General features: G+C 38.7%; 1 protein-coding gene across 1 annotated transcript in view; it reads right to left on the minus strand.

Moving 5' to 3' along the window:
* The window catches only part of LOC103267621 (trichohyalin-like), a 58,266-nt gene that overhangs the window by 30,529 nt on the left and 5,555 nt on the right, over positions 1–22,182 (minus strand). Inside the window, 1 exon segment of the mRNA XM_008065205.2 lies at positions 21,297–21,381. Coding sequence (XP_008063396.1) covers positions 21,297–21,381 — 85 coding nt within the window.

Here is a 22,182-nt window from a genome sequence, read left to right on the forward strand (position 1 = left end):
GGCAATCCACTCACCTCAGCCTCCCAAAGGCGTGGGATTACAGGCTGAGCCACCGAACCCGGCCCTTATTTTATATTTCTACATTAAATCTTTTTCCTACTATGTGTTAGGATTCAGGGCAAAGTATCTTCTTTAAATCTTATGAAACATTCACTTGCTGAAATTCAAAGATGTTGCTGGATATTTGTTCTTCCATTGGCCTTTTGAAAATTCACAATTGGCATCTTAGGATATTCTTTATTTCAGATTATCAGGATCTGACATCTCAGCAGCTTTGTGCTGTCAGGAGCTCAAACCATTTTGGTTTTCCACTGTGCTTTTATTATTATAATGCTCATTTTCAGAGGAGGATATGGAAGCAGAGGTTGGAAGGACTGGCCTGAGGTCACAGGCTGACTCATGAGCATAAGGGAGACGAGGGATGTGAGTGAGAGATTCTTCCCTCCTGACCTCACTCTCAGATCCCACGCCTTCCAGTCCACTTCCTTCCATGGACCTGCCTGCTTAGAAATCAGGTTCCAAAGCTGTTTTGATGCCCTCTCTCATCCATTGTTAATCTTTGATGTAATTCACTTATCTGAAGCATCATTTACCCCATTATCTCCTTGTGTTTCTCACTTAGTTGCCAAGAATTTCCCACCTCTCAATTTAAGTACTAATACAGGTTTCAGTAAGCACAACTCTTTACTTACCCCAGTCTCTTTGGACTCCTGTCTCTGTGTCAGAGGCTTGGGATAATATCTAATAGGGATAAGTGAAGCGTGGTTGCTCAAGATGGAAGGGAAACTATAATTTATTGAATGCCTTCCATTTGTCATGCTCTATATAAGACACAAAAATAACATTTAAACCTATGAATGTAGTATTCGTATTTTGCAGATGAGAAAACTGAGGTATAGGAAGGCCAATGACTTGTTGAAAGTCACATGACTGGGGAAGGGTGGAGGGGACTTTTGGCTTATGCTCTTTTCCACTATGCCTTGCTTCTTTGGGTTTTACTAAAAACATTTTGTTCTTATGGAATCTCAATTTTCAGTTCTTTGAGAAATCACCACACTGCTTTCCATAGAGGTTGAACTAGCTTACATTCCTACCAACAGTGTAGAAGCATCCTCTCTTCTCTGTAGCCCCTCTAGCACCTGCTGTTCTCTGACTTATTAATGATAGCCATCCTTACTGGTATTAGTGGTATCTCATTGCGATTTTTCTTGTTGTTGTTTTGTTTTTTTGAGTTGGAGTCTCCATCACCCAGCCTGGCGTGCAATGGCACACTCATGGCCACTCCAGCATCGACCTGCTGGGCTCAGGCGATCCTTCCACCTCAACCCTCCAAGTAACCAGAACTATAGGCACGTGCTACCACATCCGGCTAATTTTTTTGATTTATTGTAGAGACGAGGTCTCATTATGTTGCCTGGGCTGGTCTCAAACCCGTGGGTTCAGGCAGACCTCTCACCTTGGCCTCCCAAAGTGCTGGGATTAGAGGCTTGAGCCACTGTGCCTGGCCTTATTATAGTTTTGATTTGCATTTCTTTGATGATTAGTGAGGTTGAGCATTTTTTTCATGTGTTTGTTGGCTGCTTGGGTGTCATCCTTTATATATAATGAATACTATGCAGCCATAAAGATGAACAAAATCATGACCTTTGCAGCAACTTGGATGCAGTTGGAGACCATCATACGAAGTGAATTATCACAGAAACTGAGAACTGAATATTGCATGTTCACACTAGCACAAGAGTGGGTTAGCCAGATGCTGGATACTACTGGGGAGGAGACAGGGGAGCATGTGGCAATACACTGGGTACCTGGTCCATTGTTAGGGGGAGAGAGGACCAGCTAGAAGCCCAAACTTCATCTGCATGCATCCTGCTTATGTAGTAAATCTCCACCTGTACCCCACAAATCTAAAATAAAAACTCTTTGATGGACACATTTCTTGCTAATTGAATAATTTGAATACATTTGCATAGTAATTTATGGCTTCAGAAAATTTTCACAAATTTTATCTTATGTCTGCAACACCTTAAAAATAGGCACCACAAATAGTGATATTCTAATTCTTTTAGATGAAAATGCTGATGCTCATGAGGCTTACTGGTTTGTCCAATGTCCATGTGGTGACAATTCTATATAATCTAATCAAAATATTCTTCCTCAAATAGTATTTTTATTTATGCCATTCTTCTGATAAAGAAACTTACAGTGACCACCTATTGCTAAATACACAATTGTCAGTCAGTTGATCAACTCTCTTCAACAGCTGGCCTGCCCCAACCATCACTCATTTATTCATTTGTGCAACAAACCTTAATTAAACATTTGTGATATGCAAAGAACAAGAAATATGAAGAGGAGTAATACATGGTCCTGATCTTTGAGGAGATTACAGTGTGGTCAGGGAGTCATCCAATGCCACCCATTATTTTAATCCAGGATGATAATAATAAAAGCTGTTAGGGGCACTGAAGGGGTACCTCACTCATACATTAGGCTCAAGGAAGACAGCTTAGAGAAGGTGGTGCTTGTGCCAAATCCTGTTAGACAAGTTGGGTATAGAGTGTAAGGTAGAAGGGGATGAGAGGTGAAGTTGGGAGAACTAAGCAGGGGATATCATGAAGGACTTTGTGGGCAAAGGTAAATAATGGGGATTTAATTCCACAGACTATAGAGAACCATTATAGGATTTTAGGCAGGAGATGATGACATAATCAGGTTTGCATTTTAGAAAGGTCATTGTGGCAGTCGCATTGAGAATGAATTGGAGGATTGCAAGACAAGGTACAGTAAAGTGATTTGGCAATCAATTGTAGTAAATAAGGCAGAAATGGAGGGCTGAACTAAGGTGTTTTCAGTTGATCTGGATTAAATATCATTTGGATTGAAAAGACTTTAAAAAGTTGAAACCCATAGAGATTGCTGACATATTAGATATAGAAGGTGAGAAAAAGAAAGGAATTGGGAGCTCTGGGTTTTGGCTTGAGCAGTTAGGAAGGTAGTAGTACCATTTACAGAGAGAAAGATGTTGAAGGAGGAGTTTTGAGTATATTGAATTTGAGATGCTTGTGAGAAACTTGAGTAAAAGGTCCAGGAGGTAGTAGAAAATCTAGGTCTAGAACCCATGAGAGAAATCTGGGCTGAAGAAATAGATTTGGAAGCCATAAGGAGGAATGTGGTGATTAAAACCTCAAGAGAGGAGGCAATTGACCAGAGGAAGGGTATAGTGCAAGATTCTCACCTTTAGCTATGCATTATAAACACCTGGGGGAACTTTTGGCATCAAGGATTGAGAAGCATTTGGTTGAGAGGAACAGGAAAAACCTTATTAAAGGTGACAAAATAAAGGAGAAGCCCAAGAAGTTTGTAGAGAAGTGGGAGAACTTGGATGGCAGGGCACATTATGGATAATCAGAGTGTGAGAAATCAAGAAGAAAGGGTGAGCATTGCTCTCCTACATAATCTTCAGTTAGTGCTTAACATAACTCTTTCCTATAGGCACCTAACATGTTTGCTTTTTCCTGTGTTAAGCTTGGTAGATGCTCATCTGTGTCTCTGCTCAAACTATTTCTGATGCCCAAGATTTCTGTCCTTCTTGAGGATGCCAATCCACATCCATTCCATATTAATATTAATATTTAGCTCAAATTTCCTCCTCCAAGAAATATCTGATTGATCTTACCTGATTCTTTAGATCTCCCTTATACATTTAGTTTTATGTAAAAAATCACCCAACTGTGAGACAGTGCTAAGAGTCCTGTGTTCAAGTCTTGGTTCTTTTACATGTTAATTAGCTGTAACATCTTGAGGAAGTCACTAAAGCTCATCAGTTTCTTTGTAAGATGTTCATGGCAATAACAACTTAAAAAAATATGAGATTTGAGAATATCGAAAGAGGTACATGTGGGAGAGTGATGCAACAAGATGGCAGAATAGGAGTTTCTAGCACTTGTATCCTCACAGACACCCATGCATGAAGATACTTTCATAAGAGCTAAGAAATCCAGGTTTGAAGTTCCATCACTTGGGTAGAGCACAGAAATAAGAAAAGACACTTTGAAGAGGACAGGGAGGACAGTTTCACATTACCCATGTCTTCACTTCCCAAAGGCCATATAGCACAGTACAGAAAGAGATACCCTTACATGAAGGAAGGAGAATGGAAGCTATAGAACTATAATGGAGCTATAGAACACAATGACTGAACTGAAAAAAAATCAATAAATAACTTTACCAATAAATTCAATTAAGCAAATGAAAGAATCAGGAAACTTGAAGATAGGTTAGTTGAAATTACACCGTCAGAGGAATAAAAGACAAAATTAGAAACGGTGAAAAAATCCTGAGAGACTTAAGGGACATCATCAAGTGAATCAATTTATTCATTATGGGAATTCCAGAAGGAGTAGAAAACAGAATGGGAGAAGAAAGCTCATTTAGAGAGATAACAACATAACTTCCCAAATCTGGATAGGGAAACGAACTTCTAGGCATAAAGCCTAAACAACTCCAAATAACTTAAATGTAAAGAGATTTTCACTAAAATACTTTATAATAAAATTCTCAGAAGTTAGAAAAAAAAAATTGAAAGTGGTAAGATAAGCAATTTGTCACATACATAGGAACTTTCATAGGACTATTAGTGGATTTCTCAGCAGAAATTTTATTGACCATCAGAACTTGGGATGATATAATCAACATTAAGGGGAAAAAAATCCAAACCCCTGCTAGTCAAGCATATTATACCTGACAAAACTGTTATTCCAAAATGAAGAAAATATAAAAATTTTTCCAGACAAACAAAAGTTGAGGAATTTCACCATCACTAGATTTACCTTACAAAATTTTTTTAAAGACGTTCTTCAAATTGAAATTAATGGACACTAACTAATAACATAAAAACCTGAAAGTATAAAACTTACTGTAAAGGTAAGAATATAGTGAAATTCAGAATACTTTAATAGTAATGGTGGTACATCAATCACTTTTAACTCTAGTATAAGAGTTAAAAGATAAAAGTATTAAAAAATAATTATAACCATAAGAATTTTTTAATTGATACACAACATAAAAAGATGTTGATTTTAGCATCAATAACATAAAGTTTAGAGAAATAACTTAAAGTGTAGAGTTTTTGTATATGATCCAAGTTAAATTGCTATCAGCTTATAATAGACTGTTATGACTAAGATGTTTTATGTAAGCCTCCTGGTAATTACAAAAATATCCTAGAGTAGACACACAAATGATAAAAAGAAATGAATTAAAGCATGTCACTACAAAAATAATCAAATCACAAAGAAAGACAGTAAGAAAACTGAAAAATAAGAGAACTACAAAACAAACAGAAAACAACAAACAAGTGGTAAGAGTAAGTTCTTACTTATTAATAATTATTCTAAATGTACATGGACTGGTTGAATGGATTTTAAAAAGTTTCAACTGTATGCTGCCTATAAGAAACCCATTTTAGTTTTAAGAGCACACATAGGTTGAAAGCAAAGGGATGGAAAAAGGTATTGCATGCAAATGGGAACCACAAGAGAACAGAAATCTACTTCAGACAAAACAAATTTTCAGTCAAAAATTGTCGCAAGAAACAAAGAATGATAAAGGGGTCAATTAACAAAGAGGACATTAACAGAAATATTAACAGAACTGAAGGGAAAAATTGACAACAATACAATAATAGTAGGCAACTTCAATACTTCACTTTCAACAATGGAAAAACCATCCAGGCAGAAAATCAATAAGAAAATGGACCTAACAGACATCATATAGAACATTTGTCCAGCAACAGCAGAATACACATTCTTCTTAAGCACACATGGAGCATTATCTGGGAGCGACCATGTTAGTCCACAAGACAAATCTTAACAAATTTAAAAAGACTGATATCATATCAAGTATCTTTTCAGGTCACAAAGATATAAAACTAGAAATCAATAGCAGGAGGAAAATTGCAAAATCACAAATATGCAAAAATTAAACAACATGCTCTTAAACAATAAATGGGTCAAAGAAGAAATAAAAAAGAAAATAAAAAAAATATTGGGACATATAAAAAAATGGAAGCACAACATACCAAAGTATAATGGATACAGTAAAAGTCAATATAAGAAGGAAATTTACAGTGATAAATTTTACATTAAGAAAAAAAAAGATCTTAAATAACAAACCTTACATCTCAAAGAACTAGGAAAAAATAACAAATCAAGCCTGAAATTAATGAAAAGAAAGAAAAAGAAAAAGAAAACACAAAACAACAAAAAACAAAGATTAAAGCAAAAATAAATAAAATGGAATCTAGAAAAATAGTAGAAAAACTAAGTGCTGATTTTTTTTTAAAAAAGATAAAATTGACAAACCTATAGGTAGGCTAACTAAGAAAAAAGAGAGAAGACCCAGATAAATCAAAATTGAAATGAAAGAGGAGACATTAAAGCAGATACCATAGAAATACATAAGATCATAATATACTACTATGAACATTACATGACAACAAATTGGATAATATAGAATAAATAGATTCATTTCTCAAAACATACAGCCTAACAAGAAATAGAAAATCTGAACAGACCAAAGACTATTAAGAAGGTTGAATCAGTAATAAAATTCTACCGAAAAAGTGAAGCTGAGGACCTGATGGCTTCACTAGTGAATTCTACCAAACATTTAAAAAAGAATTAATGCTAGTCCTTCTCATACTCTTCTAAAAAAATGGGAAAGAGGGGCACACTTCTAAGCTTACTTTATGAGACTAGTCTTACACTGAAACAAAACTAGATAAGGACTATACAAGAAAAGAAAATTACAGGCGAATATTTCTGATGAATATAAATGTAAAAATTCTAAAAAAAATTATAGTAAACCAAATTTAATAGCATGTTAAAAGGATAATACACCATGATAAAGTGAAATTTATCTCTGGGATACAAGGATGGTCTAACATGCAAATCAACCAATGTGTATGCCACAGTAAGAGAGTGAAGGAAAAAAATTACACAGTCATCTCAGTAGATGCAGAAAAAGCATTTTACAAAACTCAACATATTTTCATGATAAAAACTCTTAACAAATTAGATATAGAAGGAATGTACCTCAATATAAGAAGGGCTACATAGATTAGCTCACTGCTAACGTCATATTCAATGGTGAAAAGTTGACAGCTTTTTCTCTTAGATCAGGAGCAAGACAACTGTGTCCACTCTCACCACTTTTATCCAACATAGTATTGGAGGTACTAGCCAGAGCACTTAGGCAAGAAAAAAGAAATAAAAGGTGCTCAAATTAGAAAGAAAGAAGTAAAATAGTCTCTGCAGGTGATAGGATGTTATACATGTAAAACCCAAAAGTCTCCACCAAAAAACTGTTACAAATAATAAATGAATTCAGTAAAGCTGTAGGATTCCAAAGCAACATTGAAGAGTCAGTTGGTTTCAATATGCTAGCAATGAACTATGGAAAATGGAGAGGTATTCGTCAAAGGGTACAAACTTTCAGTTATGCAGGATAAGTTGTGGGGATCTAACGTATAGCACAGTGACCACAGTTAAATATACTGAAGTGTATACTTGACATTTGCTAAGAGAGTAGGTCTTAAATGTTCTTACTATGTGAGGTGACAAATATATGTGTTAGTGTGAGAGTGGTAATCGTTTAATAATGTATACATATATCAACACATTATGCTGTACTTTTGCTATAGCATACAGTGGTATTACTAAATTTTTTACACTATAGTTAGTTGCTTAGCAATTGTCCCAAAACTTGTGTGTGTATTTGAGTTTCTAAGTGGATTATAAAATCTGCAAAGACAAAGACTATGTTCTGTACTTTTTCTGACCCTGTTTAGCTTAGTGGATTATTGTGATTCTTAAGTACCCACACTGGCTCATGCTGGTTAACTAAACGCAGCATTCCTGGGGATGTTGCTCCCAAGTGACAGAACTTCTGAATCTTTGGGCAAAACCAAGAGTCAGATGACAGCCTTCAAAGGCATGAAATGTGATTTGAGTCAGTATCATCTAGTCCAGATTTGTAGGCTCCAAATACAGAAGGGAAAATCCTAGATGTGTGCAAAGAATGGAAAAGGATTGAGGTAAAACCATCTGATGACTCTTGCCCTTGCTCTTAGGAAAATCCAAGCCCTCTAGCCTACCAGACCTTGCACAATTAGTAGGTCTGCAGAGTTATTTCTCTGGCCTCATCCCCTGTGACTCACACTCTAATTCACTTTGTATCCACTTGCCTCTTTACTATTCCCTGTTCACACTTGGCATACTACTGCCTTAGGGTCTTTGCAGCTGCTGTCCCCTCTGCCTGGAATATCTTTTCTCCAAATATTCATTTGGTTCTCTCCCTTACCTTTTTCAGGTCTTTGCTCCAATGTTACTTTCTCAGGAGACCAACCCTGGCCAACTTATTTAAATTGTGACCCTCAACAATCCTTATATTCTTTTATTGCTTTTTTTTCCCCTGTAGCACTTGTCATTGTCTGATGCACTTTAGGTAATTATTTCCTACTGTCTCATTAGGATGTAAACTCTGTAAAGACTATGCTTTTTGTCTATTTTAAGAAATTGTGTATCCCTGGTGCCTTGATGGTTCTTGGAACATAGTAGGCACTCTATTTCTTGAAAGAATGAATAAATAAGTAAATGAATAAAGAATAAAGTTTAGTTATCAATGGCCAAGATATTTTGAGCTGTTAGAGACCCAGCAGGTCGTGTCAAAGGATCTGATGCCTTTCCTTACACTAGTTTCCTGTTGGTTTCTTTATGGGATTATATTTAATCAAATTGTGGTGAAAGCTTTTATTAATTCTCACGGGCAGATGGCTTTTCATCATCCTGTTTTTTTTTTTCTCTTGAAGGGAATACATTCTAAAGAGGAGAGGTCTTTTTGTGGTTTACTGAATCTTGCTTCAAGTTCTCTTTTATTTCCTGAATGTGGTTCCTGGTCTTCTGGAAATTCCTATTTTTATAGGGAGGAAATTATCTAAAAATAGAGGACCTATTCTTTGAATTTTAAAGACAAGAGAGAAGAATTAGGCCATTTTGGTTTGTAAATATGTGGAAATAACTCTCTGAAGAGGTTGGCAAGGTTGGAAGTCTAGGTGTTTCCCAAAAGAACTTTACTGAATTTGTAGAATCTAGAATTATGAGTTGCTTGTGCAGGGACATCCTAATGTGTATGGCTACCATTCTCTCCTTTTGCTTTTTTCAGAGAGAGCATATGGGTCGTAGTGCATAGACATTGGTTCTACTAGGAGAGCAATCATGGCATGATTCACAAACCCTTCAGTGTTCTGCTCAGACACCCGGAGGGATTAAATGTGAAGTGTGGCTTCTTTTTTTATTTCTCACCTGACTCACCGCAAACTCATCAGGCTGTACCATAAGTGGGAGTAAGGCACATGAGTGAATACCCCAGGGTGTTATTGTTTTAAAACCAGGTTCTGGCAGAGGCTGGGAGACCATTTGACAGAGATGCCAAGGGAGAGATGTCTGGGTTATGTGGGAGGTTGCACTAGATGACTCCTTTGAATCATAGAATCATAGAGTTAACCTAGAAATCATCTAACTCAAATCCCATCCATTGCAAAAGTTCCTCTGTGGTAACCCTGACTGGTGGCCATGCAGCCTCTTCTTAAATAGAGCTAGTGATGAAACAATCATTACCACCTAAAACAGTGGGCTTTGTTTTGGGAATGTTATATATATAAGGACATTTCTCCTCAAATTGGGTAAAATCACCTTTCTTTTAACTTGTACCTGTTAACTCTAGTCCTATCCTCTCAAGCAATATAGAGTGGTTCCTCATTCCATGTGGTAGCCTTCAGATGCTTGCAAACACCCCTAATCTTCTGTAAATCTCTTCTAGGCGAGAAGTCCTCATCATGTTCCTCTGGAAAACTTCCAGATTACAATGTCCCTCATAATGTCTGGACTAAGCTATGACAGGGACAAGAGTTCTATTTCCTTCCTATCTGGACACTACTTCTATTCATTTAACCTAAGATTGCTTTAGCCTGCTTTATTTTTTCTTAAAGTGTTTGCTGTTCTCCTATTATGATCAGAATCAGTGAAAAGCCCTAGTCATTTCTCTCATACTTGTTGCTGCTAAGCATGGTGAGTTTCATTCCACCTCTTCACACACATTTGCGTCTCTAAAGCCTACTCATCCTTAAAGTTCCAGGCCAAATGCTTCTTCCAGCAAGAATCACACTAGTATCCCCTAATCATAGGTAATTTTTTTCTTTCCCTGTTCTCCCTGGCCCTTGTAGGCCTAGCACGGTATTCTTCAAATTAAATGTAGTGATTTTATGTGTACTACATCTCTCACTAGGCTGTGAACTCTGAGGGTGGGAATGGTTTGATTTACATTTGTACATTGTGTGGGGCTGTTCTAGCAAAGACTTGACTTGATTCATTTATATATAAGATTCTGCTCCATAGATTACAGTACCCATCAGGAAGGCTCTTTTCATTGGCTTGAGATACTTTAAAGTGATTAAAAAACATGAACTCCTGAAGAGCGACATGAATTGGAATGCTTTTCTTCCCACTGATGAGATATATTACTTTGGGTAAGCTACTTAACCCTATGCCTCCGCTTTCTCAGCAGTAAAATGGAGATGATAAAAAGCACCTAACTTACTGGGATTCATGAGAGGACTACATGGAATAAGGCATGTGTGGTGCTTTATGGAATGAGGATGTGTGGTGCTCAGTACTGTGCCTGATGCATACTCAGTACTCAGGGAAAGCTAGTGATGACTATTTTTTCCCTCCTATCTGCAAACAATTGTGTTGAATGAATCCATGACTCTGAGACTTACGAACTGTAGATCTCATGTTATAACTATGTAAGATACTGCTGTTATTAGCAGGCATTGGACTTCTGGACCTTGACAATGAATAAGATCAATGTTTTCCTTGGCTTTAGGAAGTTTGCGATTCAGTGTGAAAGACACTCTTGCAAATAATGAACTTTTAAAATAAACTGAATGAATTAGAACACCACAATGGAGGGTTGAGAAAAATGAGAGTAGAGAGGTAGAGTGGAAAAATTAATGACTAAGGTAGGGGTAGAGAATGGCTTTATGGAGATAAAATATGAAGTAAGATTTTAAGGACGAGTCTAACGTTGATCGAAGGAAACCATCTGCCTATTTAAAATCCTTATCACTCATTAAAGACCAAGACAGATGTCTCCTCTGCCACGAAGACATTTTTCTTGCTCCTCCTGAAGTGATCTTCCCCTCCTTTGAGCCTCCACTGTGCATTCTTTCCTATGGCCTTACCACCTTCTGATACAGCCTTGGGTGTGCATGAGGTGATCGGCTGATATTGTTGCGTCAAATCATTGTCATATGCATAGCTTAGCACCTGCCTTTGCTCCTGACTAACTGCAAGCTCTTTTAGGGCATGAATTATGTCCTTACAGTTCTCTATTGCCTAGAGTATGCCAAGCACTATGCCACGAACACCACAAATCCTTACAGTCACCTGGTGAAGAGATATTATCATTTAAATGATATTCAATAGCTACTCATTAAATGGGATTGTACTTAATGAAATGACTGTGTCTCATGCAGTGGCAAGCAAGGCTAGAGCAAAGCCCTATCATATTGGTCTTAGGACAGTGATTCAAAAAAGACAAAAAACAAACAAAAACAGTTGCTGGGAACATCTGATCAGGCAGCAACCAGTATGTCCCTTTTCACATCAATAGCAGGAACTATTTTAGCAGAAACTGATGACTAGGCCATATGACAAAAGTCTTACTTGTTCACTGAGCAGACAGTTTCATACTGTGACTTGTTTCCTTTGATCAGGGACAAACGTATTTGTCTAGACATCTCTTAAGGGCATAGGGAAGCCAGTGACCGGTAGGTGGCACTAGAACCCCATGGGATATTTTCCTCTAGTTAGCATTCAAAGTTTTTCAGCCTCTGGAATATTTACAATACTTAATCAGGTTAGCTGATTGATGTACACATTTAGTTATAAAATCATAACATTACAGTCTTAAAGGAGACATTATAGATTTTATTGTCCCAACTCCTCATTTTAATGATGAGAATACTGGAGCACAGACTAGGGACATAATTGACCCAATGCTGGATGTGGTGTTAACAGTGCCAGAGCTAGAATTTAAGTTTCCTGACTCCCAGTCCAGTGCTCTTTCTCTCTTTCTTAGATGACTGTTACTTAAAAAAATCTTTTAAAATTTTATTTAAAGTTTCCAGCTTTTTTGAAGGTAATTGACAGATAAAATTGTATAAATTTAAGGTGTAGAACCTGATGATTTAATGTATGTATGTATTGTAAAATGATGACTACTATCAAGTTAATTAACACATAGTTACCTTTTTGTTTTGTGGTGAGAATATTTAAGAACTACGCTCATAGAAAATTTCAAGTTTACAATACAGTATTTTTAACTACAGTCACTGTGCTGTACATTAGATCTCCAGAACTTATTCATCTTATAACTGAAAGTTTGCATCCCTATTTTTCACACCCTCCAGTCCCTGGGAGCCACCTTTCTATTCTCTGCTTCTATGAGTTTGACTTATTTAGATTCTCTTATAAGATCATACAGTATTTGTCTTCCTCTGTCTGACTTACACTTAGCATAATGCCCTCAGGTTTCATTCATGTAGCAAATGGCAGGATATCTTTCTTTTAAAGGCTGAATAATACACACACACACACACACACACACACACACACACACAGTTTCTTTACCCATTCATCCATTATCTGACACTTAGGTTGTTTCCATGTCTTAGCTATTGTGAATAATGCAGCAATGAATATGAGAGTGCAGATATATCTTTGAGATACTGATTAATTTCCTTCAGATATATAGCCAGAGGTGGAATTCCTAAATATGATAGTTCTATTTTTAATTTTTTAAGAACTTCCATACTGTTTTCCATAATGACTGTACTAGTTTACATTCTTACCCACAATGTACAAGAATTTCCATTTGTTCATGTCTTCTCCAACACTTGTTATCTCTCTCTCTCTCTCTCTCTCTCTGTGTGTGTGTGTGTATACTGCATCCTAAAAGGTATGAGGTAATATCTCATTGTGGTTTTGATTTGCATTTTCCTGATATTTAGTGATATGGAGCTTTTTTTTTTTTGAGTTGGAGTCTCACTCTGTCGCCCCGACTGGAGCGGCCACTGTAGCCTCGACCTGCTGGGCTCCGACGATCCTTCCGCCTCAGCCTTCCAAGTAGCTGGAACTACAGACGTGCACTACCACGCCCGGCTAATTTTTGATTTGTTGTAGAATTGAGGTCTTGTCAAGTTGCCCAGGCGGGTCTTGAACCCGTGGGCTTAGGCAATCCACTCACCTCAGCCTCCCAAGGCGGGGAGTTACAGGCTGAGCCACGGAGTCCAGCTGATATTGAGCATTTTAAGAATAAACCTGGGGAGAGGCAGGATCGGCAGTAGTGGGAATCTGCGGGGGGTGGGGGGGCACACCTTATCAACAAGAGTAACTGCATAATGAACATTTGTACACCTAACCCTGAATTGTACTCCACATCTTTAAAATAAAAAATTAAAAGAGAGAGAGAGAAAAAGAATAAACTGTTGCTCCTTCATTCGTCTATTTTGGAGAAATGTATATTCAGGTTCTTTGCCCATTTTTAAATTGGACTATTTGTTTTCTTGCTATTGAGTTGTTTAGTTTCTTATATATTTTGCATGTTAACCCCTTCTAAGATACATTATTTGCAAATATTTCCCTCCATTCTATAGATTGCCTTTTCATTTTGTTGATTATTTCCTTAGATATGCATAAGTGTTTTAGTTTTATGCAGTTGCACTTATTTATTTTTGCTTTTGTTGTGCTTCTGGTGACATTTCAAAAAATCATAGTCCAGACCAATGTTAAAAAGCTTTCCCCTTATGTTTCATCTAGGATACTTTTCTTTTGGGTTTCAGCGTTACATTTAAGTCTTCAATCCATTTCAAGTCAATTTTTGCGAGTGGTGTGAGAGAGGGGTGTTGATGTCTGTTTAATAGTTGCTTTTAGTGCCTTTTCCTCTTAAGAATGCAAATAACTTTTTAAGATATTGTGTTTGGGTACTCAATAAATGTTCAATTCAAATTAGGCTCCAATTGCTTTTGTAAGTCTCCTAATAAGTTAGCTAACAACAATGGTGCAAATTCATTTTCTGTTTGGTTCACAAAGGAATAGGGAACATGCCAGCTTCTTAATGACCTTACAGCTTTGTTATAAAAGATGAGATACACAATAGAAAAAACAGAAAAATACTTGTATATGCTGATATCAGAAAACAAAATGCTGCTGGGCATAGTGGCTCACACTTGTAATCTCAGTACTTTGAGAAGCAGTAGCAAGAGGACTGCCTGAGCCCAGGGGTTTGAGACCTGGGCAACTTGTTGAGACCTTGCCTCTACAATAAATAAAAAAATTAGCAGGGTGTGATAGAGCACGCCTGTGGTTCCAGCTACTTGGAAGACTGAGGCAGAAGGATCTCCTGAACCCAACAGGTTAAGGTTGCAGTGGCCATGAGCATGCCTTTGTCCTCCAACCTGGGTGACGGAGTGGACTCTGACTCGAAATAAAAACCAAAATGCTCAAGGTGAAACCTAAATATATGAAAATCAGCAGTCAGAACATTAAAGAAGAGCTTGTCACTGAGGGAGGATTAGAGAAGATATGTTTTGAAATGACTTTTCAAGGAACTGAGGCTTAGGAATTGTTGGGTTTGGATCCCAAGAAAGAAGAAGAAGAGGGAGAAGTGTCTAAGGAATAAGAAAAGAGAATAGTCACAATCTGGGATCCTGTAATTCATGGAGGGTATTGGTGGTGCTGAAGGAAACCTATCTACCCCTCAGGAGTGCTATTTAAGTGGCACTTGCTTATGAAGGAATGCACAGAAAATCTGAGAGAGAGAAAAGTTGGGTCCCTGGTGGTGGGGGAAGGTGGAGTGAATGAAAGCAATATTTTCAGTAGAATAGGATAATGGGCATATAATGGTGGTGCCAGGTGTGGTGGAAAGGAGTCATGATACAATGGACAGTGTCTGTTAGTTGCATTTCATTTATTCAATTTATTTTAAATTTATTTTTAACTTTGGCATTTTTAGCCCCATTTTACAGATGAGAAAACTGAGATTTAAAAAGATAAAATTTTTCTAAGATCATAAAATTGGTGGCGCTAGGTCTTAAATATAAATCTTTTAAATTCCAATTTCTTTCTGTATAGTTGGCCAGTTACTGTGCTTGGTGATGAAAGTACAACTGTGAATAATATGCAGTTTTTGTCTTCTAGGACCTCACTGCTTGGTGGAAAACAGATAAGTTTAAAATTAACTTGTACAATGTGATAAGCTCTATACTGATGATAGGTCCAGAAGGTGCTGCCAGTCAGAAGAAAGGGTAGAATGTTGGCAGGCAAAGATCAGTAGACCATTCAAGTGGAAGAATTAGTATAAGCACAGATATGGAGGCTGGGAAGTTATCCTATTAAATTGGAGTCTAGGTGAAAGGACTTCGGTGCCAGTAACGACTCCACACCCAGCCAGAACCAAGAGATTTATTAAAGGGGCAGTTACAAGAAGGGACTGTAACCGAGGAAAAGTGAGAGGGGGGGGGGAAATAGGGCAAGAGAGAGAGAGCGCGCGAGAGAGAGCTATGCAGGGAGAGGGCTGTATTTATTAGCCTGACAGCGGCCGGAAGGGGCAGTGCTAGGTTTTATTGGAGGAGCGGCCTGGGAGCAGGGTGGGCAGACCCGTGTTGTAGGCCCATTGGACGTACAACAAAGCTAGCTACATTATGGAGAATGATTGGACATGCGCTAGGGGAACCATGCGTGAAGAAGCCGGAACCTAGGGCCTTTGTTGTCTAGGGTGGCAGTGCCATCTTGGGGACGCCCTTCTGACTGTTCTCTGCGCCCTTCACTAGGGGCATTGTGAGACACTAGGGTGAAAATGTACACTGAAGCCAGATGATTGAGGGATTCTATGAGCATTCAATCAACACTTATTTATTGGGCATGCATCATGATAAGCCACTGTTCTGAAGGCAAGAGGGTATAGTAGTAAACAAGACAAAAGTCCTTGCTCTTATGAGCCCTACATTCCAGTAGTAGGAAAAAGATAATAAATGAGCAATGTAAAAATAAGGTATGAGATATGAAAAGTGCTAAGAACAATAACAGGAAGAGGGAACCAAGATGGCCACCGTGGGGCAGCAGACCAGTGCCGCTCTCACCAAGCAAGGCTGAGAGTAGGGATCCAGCTGCCGAAAAATGGAGGCACTCTTGGATGTGTGAAGCACTTGCACCTAGCAAACGTCTCTTTGAGCATATAAAGACCAGAAAGCAATGGCTGGATGCAGGAATCTGGGCACCCCATCCTCCACCATGCCCTAGGCTTGCACAAGAACATAAGACCTGCCCTGCAAAGAAAGTGGGTTAGTGAGTCAAAGAGGCTTTGGGATGGTTTATCCTCTTCTAGCCATGCATAGGTCATTGATCTCACATGGGAGGGGCTCTAGGCGGGCTCAGGACTTTGAGCAACCACAGCCCAAGTGGAATGGGAGAAAGGCCTGCACTGGGGTAGCTGCAGTGAGCCTGGCTTTCCCGGGGCTGGTGACTCATGGGCAGGGAGGGTCTGCCTGCAGAGTGAACCCAGAAGTGGCCATTCCCCCAGCCAGATTGAGAAGAACCCCCTCAAGCCCTACATTCTTGCAGGGCGGAGACTGCGCCCTCCTCCACACAGCAGAAAACCCGTTCTATTTCAAGAGCAGAGTGCGGACCTGAACAGGGAGGATGTGACACAAAACGAAACCCGAAGACTCTCTCAGTGGGAATTCACCTGGCCCACAGTCAGCAGACAGGAGATTCATTCCCCCTCCCAGGTTCCCCTCCATCCCCCAGTCCTGCTCCCTACCCACAGAGTGATAGCGGGAACTGAAAGCTGGTCCCACAAGTTCAGCTGTAATTGAGAAGTCCTGCAATTACAGAAACCTGCCACAAGGCGGAGCAAGGAGGCAATGTGAATGCTCCTAGCTCTTTCACTGAATGACAAATATTGATTCACAGAAAGGACTCTAGAACAGAAGGTAACTGAATAGCTTTAAATCAGAGAGAAATTTTATAGAGTGAAGAGAGGCTTGTCACAAATGAGGGAAGATCAACGAAAAAATACAGGCAACTCCCAGAGTCCTAAAGAGACAGCACTTGAAAAGGCAGCTTCTAGAACACAAACAATGGAAACCCCCAGAACAACCTGCCCCAGTTGACAGTTACAGATCAGATGGTTTCCCAGCTGAATTCTACTAGACATGCAAGGAGGAGCTAATACCAGTCTTATTGAAAGTGTCCAGGCAATTGAGACAGATGGAATTCTTCCCAACACATGTTATGGAACCAACATTATACTGATACCCAAACCTGGCAAAGACTCGACAAGGAAAGAGAAATGCAGGCCAATCTCCTTGATGAACATAGACACAAAAATTCTAAACAAAATTTTAGCAAATTGGATCCAACACATCTCAAGAATCATCCATCATGACCAGGTGGGCTTCATTCCTAGGATGCAGGGCTGGTTCAACATGCACAAGACCGTAAACGTAATCCAGCACAACAGATGTAAAACCAAGAGCCACATGATTATATCATTAGATGTAGAAAAAACACTCAACAAAATCCAGCATCCCTTCTTGATACAAACTCTTGAACACCTAGGCATAGAAGAAACATTCCTCAAAACAGTGAGAGTCATCTATGCTAAACCCACAGCCAACATTTTGCTCAATGGGCAGAAGTTGGAAGCATTCCCTCTGAGGACAGGAACAAGAAAAGTATGCCCACTCTCACTTCTCCTGTTCAACATAGTGCTGGAAGTCCTAGCCAGAGCAATCAGGCAAGAGAAAGAAATCAGGGGTATCCAGATAGGCAAAAAGAAAGTTAAGCTATCCCTCTTTGTGGACGATATGATTCTATACCTTGAAAACCCTAGGGAGTCTGGCAAAAGCCTTCTTGCACTGATAACTGACTTTGATAAAGTTTTGGGGTGCAAAATCAATGTGCAAAAGACAGTTACATTTCTATACACCAGCAACAAGCAGGCAGAGAACCAAATAAAATGCACAATCTCATTCACAATGGTCACACACACACAAAAGAAATACCTTGGCATCCACCTAACCAGATAAATAAAAGAATTTTACAACAAAAACTACGAAATGCTGCTCAAAGAAATCAAGGATAACACAAACAAATGGAAAAACATTCCATGTTCATAGGTCAGAAGAATCAATATTGTCAAGATGTTCATCCTACCCAAGGAAATCTACAGATTCAATGTGATACCCATCAAATTACCAACGTAATTTTTCTCAGATTTGGAAACAGCCATACAGAAATTCATATGGAAACAAAAAAAGAACACACATAGCCAAAACAATCCTCAGCAAAAGGAACAAAGTGGGAGGTATCACACTTCCAGACTTTAAGCTTTACTACAAGGCTACAGTAACCAAAACAGCTCAGTATTGTTATAAGAATACGCACAAAGAGCAACGGAACAGGCCAGAAATTCTGGAAGCAAAAACTTGATCTCTCAACCAACTCATCTTTGATAAAACAACCAATAACAATCACTGGGAAAAGTAGACCATATATACCAAATGGTGCTAGGAAAACTGACTGGCCACATGCAGAAGAATGAAACAGGATACCTACCTATCACCATATACAAAAACCAATTCTTAGTGAATTAAAGACCTAAACATAAAACCTCAAACTATAAGAATCCTAGAAGAAAACCTAGGATACACCCTTATGCACATTGGAGTAAGCAAGGAATTCTTGACAAAGTCCCCAAAAGTGAATGCCATAAAAACTGAGATAGGCAAGTGGGACCTCATCAAACTGAAAAGCTTTTGCACAGCAAAAGGAACCATCAAGAGAGTGGGAGACACCCCACAGAATGGGAAAAAATATTTGCAAGTTATGTATCTGACAAAGGTCTAACATCCAGGGTCTATAAGGAATTCAAACAACGTGAAAGGGGGGAAAGCCATTAAAAAGTGGACAAAGGACATGAATAGACACTTTTCAAAAGAAGATATACAAGCGGCCAACAGGCACTTGAAAAAATGCTCAGCCTCACTAATAATCAGAAAAATGCACGTCAAAACTACAAGGAGATACCACCTATCTCCAGTAAGGACGGCCATTATTAATAAGTCAAAAACAACAGATGCTGGTGTGGGTGTGAAGAAAATGAAACACTATTGGTGGGAGTGCAAGCTAGTTCAACCTCTATGGAAAACAGTGTGGTGATTCCTAAAAGAACTAGAAATTGATGTTCCATGTGATCCAGCAATCCCTCTTCTGGGAATATAACCAGAAGAATGTAAATTTCTATACCAAAAAGACACCTGCACACACATGTTTATTGCCATACGATTCACAGTAACAAAAGCATGGAACCAACCCTACTGACCATCAAAGGTAGACTGGATAAAGGAAATGTGGTACATATACAATGGAGCATTACACAATCATCAAGAAGAACAAAATCATGGACTTCACAGCAAATTGAATGAAGTTGGAGACCATCATACTAAGTAATCTATCACAGAAACAAAGAACTGAATACCACACGTTCTCACTCATAAGTGAGACCTGAACATTAATCACATTAGCAAGAGGGAGGGATCAGCAGTCACTGGGCACTGCTAGGGGACAGAGGGAGGAAGGGGTGTTACTTAACAACCCAAAGCGTACCTAGGTGGTCCTATAACGGAGAGTGAGGGTCAGTTGGAGGCCCAAACTTCATCTGCATGCAGCCTACTTGTGTAGTTAATCCTTACTTGTACCCCACATCTCTATAATAAAATAAAATTAAATACAAAACTTAAAATAATAATAATAATAACAAAAAAGAGGAGAATGTAATAGTGATTTGGAGGGATAGTCTTTTAGATTAAATATCTGAGAAAGCCTTTCTCACAAGATGACTTTTTAGCTGAGATCTCAATGAAATAAGAGTCAGCCATGCAAAGATTGAGAAAAATGTTTTAAATAAAATAGTTGGTTCAAAGATCACCACATGGGAACCAGCTTGTCCTAGAATAATGGAAGGAAAGCCAGAGTGACTGGAAAACAAAGATGCAGAGGAGAATGGTGAAAGATGAGGTCAGGCAGAAATGCCTTCTTTGGGAAGGCCCTGAGAAAGAAGTAGGATCTTATTCTCATTGTGGAGGAAAACTACTGAGCGTTTTAAGCAAGGAGTGGCATGATGTGGTCTACATTTTTTAAAGGGATAGGGAGCCCCACTGGGAATCTGTATTCTAGGAATGGTGGTGGCCTGGACTGAAATGATAGGAACAGAGATGAAAAGGACGATGAATTTGAGCAGTTCTATATTTTGAAACAGAAAAAAAGGACTTGCCGATGAGTTTGATTTGGAGAGAGAGAATGATTACAAAAAATAATGTCTCCTAGGCTTTGGCAGTGTGGATGACCCACTGAGTGCCTCCATGGGTTCTGAGCAGCTTCCAGATTTTGTCCTCTGTATTCTCTGCCTTCTGATTTAGCTTGTTGGGGAGAGTCTAAGTAATAGAGAATATTTTAAGAAGACTCAGCTTATTCCTGAACAGATACGTCATTTAAACAGCAGCCAAAATGTGGGAAATCCCACTGATCTTGAGACTCAGGACAAATCATGGTCCTTCTCATTCCCCTCTCCCCAAGGTTCATAACTTAGATGCTTCCCCTCTATGAGAACCTTTCTCAGTCTTTCCAGGTATAGCCACTTCTCCCTTCTTGGTGTTAAAACAGCAATTTTCTTGTACTTATGACATTGTACCTTGCATAATGGTTGCTTTCTGTACATATTTTTCTTACTGTATTTTAATTTCCTTGAAGAGAGCAGCTGTTGATAGGCATTATTATAGTCAATAATACAATCCAATGGTCCTAGCATTCATTCTTATATGTCTGTATTTCTTAGACCTCCTTGCAACTGGAATTCTGGATGTAAATTAAATTAATATACTTCCAACTACGTGCATTTGCATAATATTTAGAAGAGTGATTTGGAGCTGTGATTTCGGCTGTTTCTTTTGGCAAAAAAAGTCTTAGAGACACGAATGTTGATAGGCAATTTTGGCAGCAGTGCCAGCAGCTTTTGGATCCTGTTTCTGATTCCTGGATTGCAGCTCTGGTAATGTATTGAACTCAGTAGTTCCAGGGGTTGTTTGCTAATTTATTTATTTATTTATTTATTTCTTTCTTTCTTTCTTTCTTTCTCTCTCTCTCTCTCTCTCTCTCTCTCTCTCTTTCTTTCTTTTTCTTTCTTTACCAACACAAACTGAACCATTTTTTACTCAATAAAAAAGCTAGTCCAAGAAAATTTCTCATTCTATAAAGATTTGTCATTTCCAAATCACAGTGAAAGGAGATTGAGTAATTTACTAATTTTGTTTTCTATTATGTGCCTTGGAGATACCTTCCTAAAATTCAGTATCTGACACAACAGAATGACATTTGCAGAGTGTAATATTGTAGTGACAGTGCTGAGACTGATTGTCACAGACTATTAAACTCTGAGTATTAAATGGTTACATCTTAATTATTTATACAGAACAATGGTTCGAAATAGAGAACAGCACCTGAAGTGTATCTTATTCAATGCTCAGAGATCAAGGGTTCACCACGCTTTCCATTATCTTCCACAACAAATCCTTGTTCACACTGAACTCTGATGACAATGACACTCTAGCGTTTCCCCAAGCTACTGTATGAAGGGGACGCCGAAGGCCATCACTGCACAGAACACAAGGGGATCTTCCACACACCAATTCTGGCACACTTCCAAAATATACCCAGCAATCCAGTTTTATTTCTGTCCAGGAGACTCGGTGCAGAGGAGTGGATGTAAGCACAGGAACGTATAAGCGGCAAGATTATAGTCAACAGACTCTGAAAGTTGAAAATGGCAGACATAGTGAGGCCGGCGCTGCCCCAGCCACATCACCCTTCTGGACCCAGGTTGAAAAGGCATGCCCACCCGCCTGCCCTTCATGCCCTTTTCTGCTGTCCGGTTGGCTCATCATGGCACTTCTGCTTTTTGTTGTTGTTGCCGCTAATTTCTAATAAATCGACACTTAAT

This window comes from Carlito syrichta, unplaced genomic scaffold (genome assembly GCF_000164805.1).
Source record: "Carlito syrichta isolate Samal-C Ts95f unplaced genomic scaffold, Tarsius_syrichta-2.0.1 Scaffold308189, whole genome shotgun sequence".
Taxonomy (NCBI): domain Eukaryota; kingdom Metazoa; phylum Chordata; class Mammalia; order Primates; family Tarsiidae; genus Carlito; species Carlito syrichta.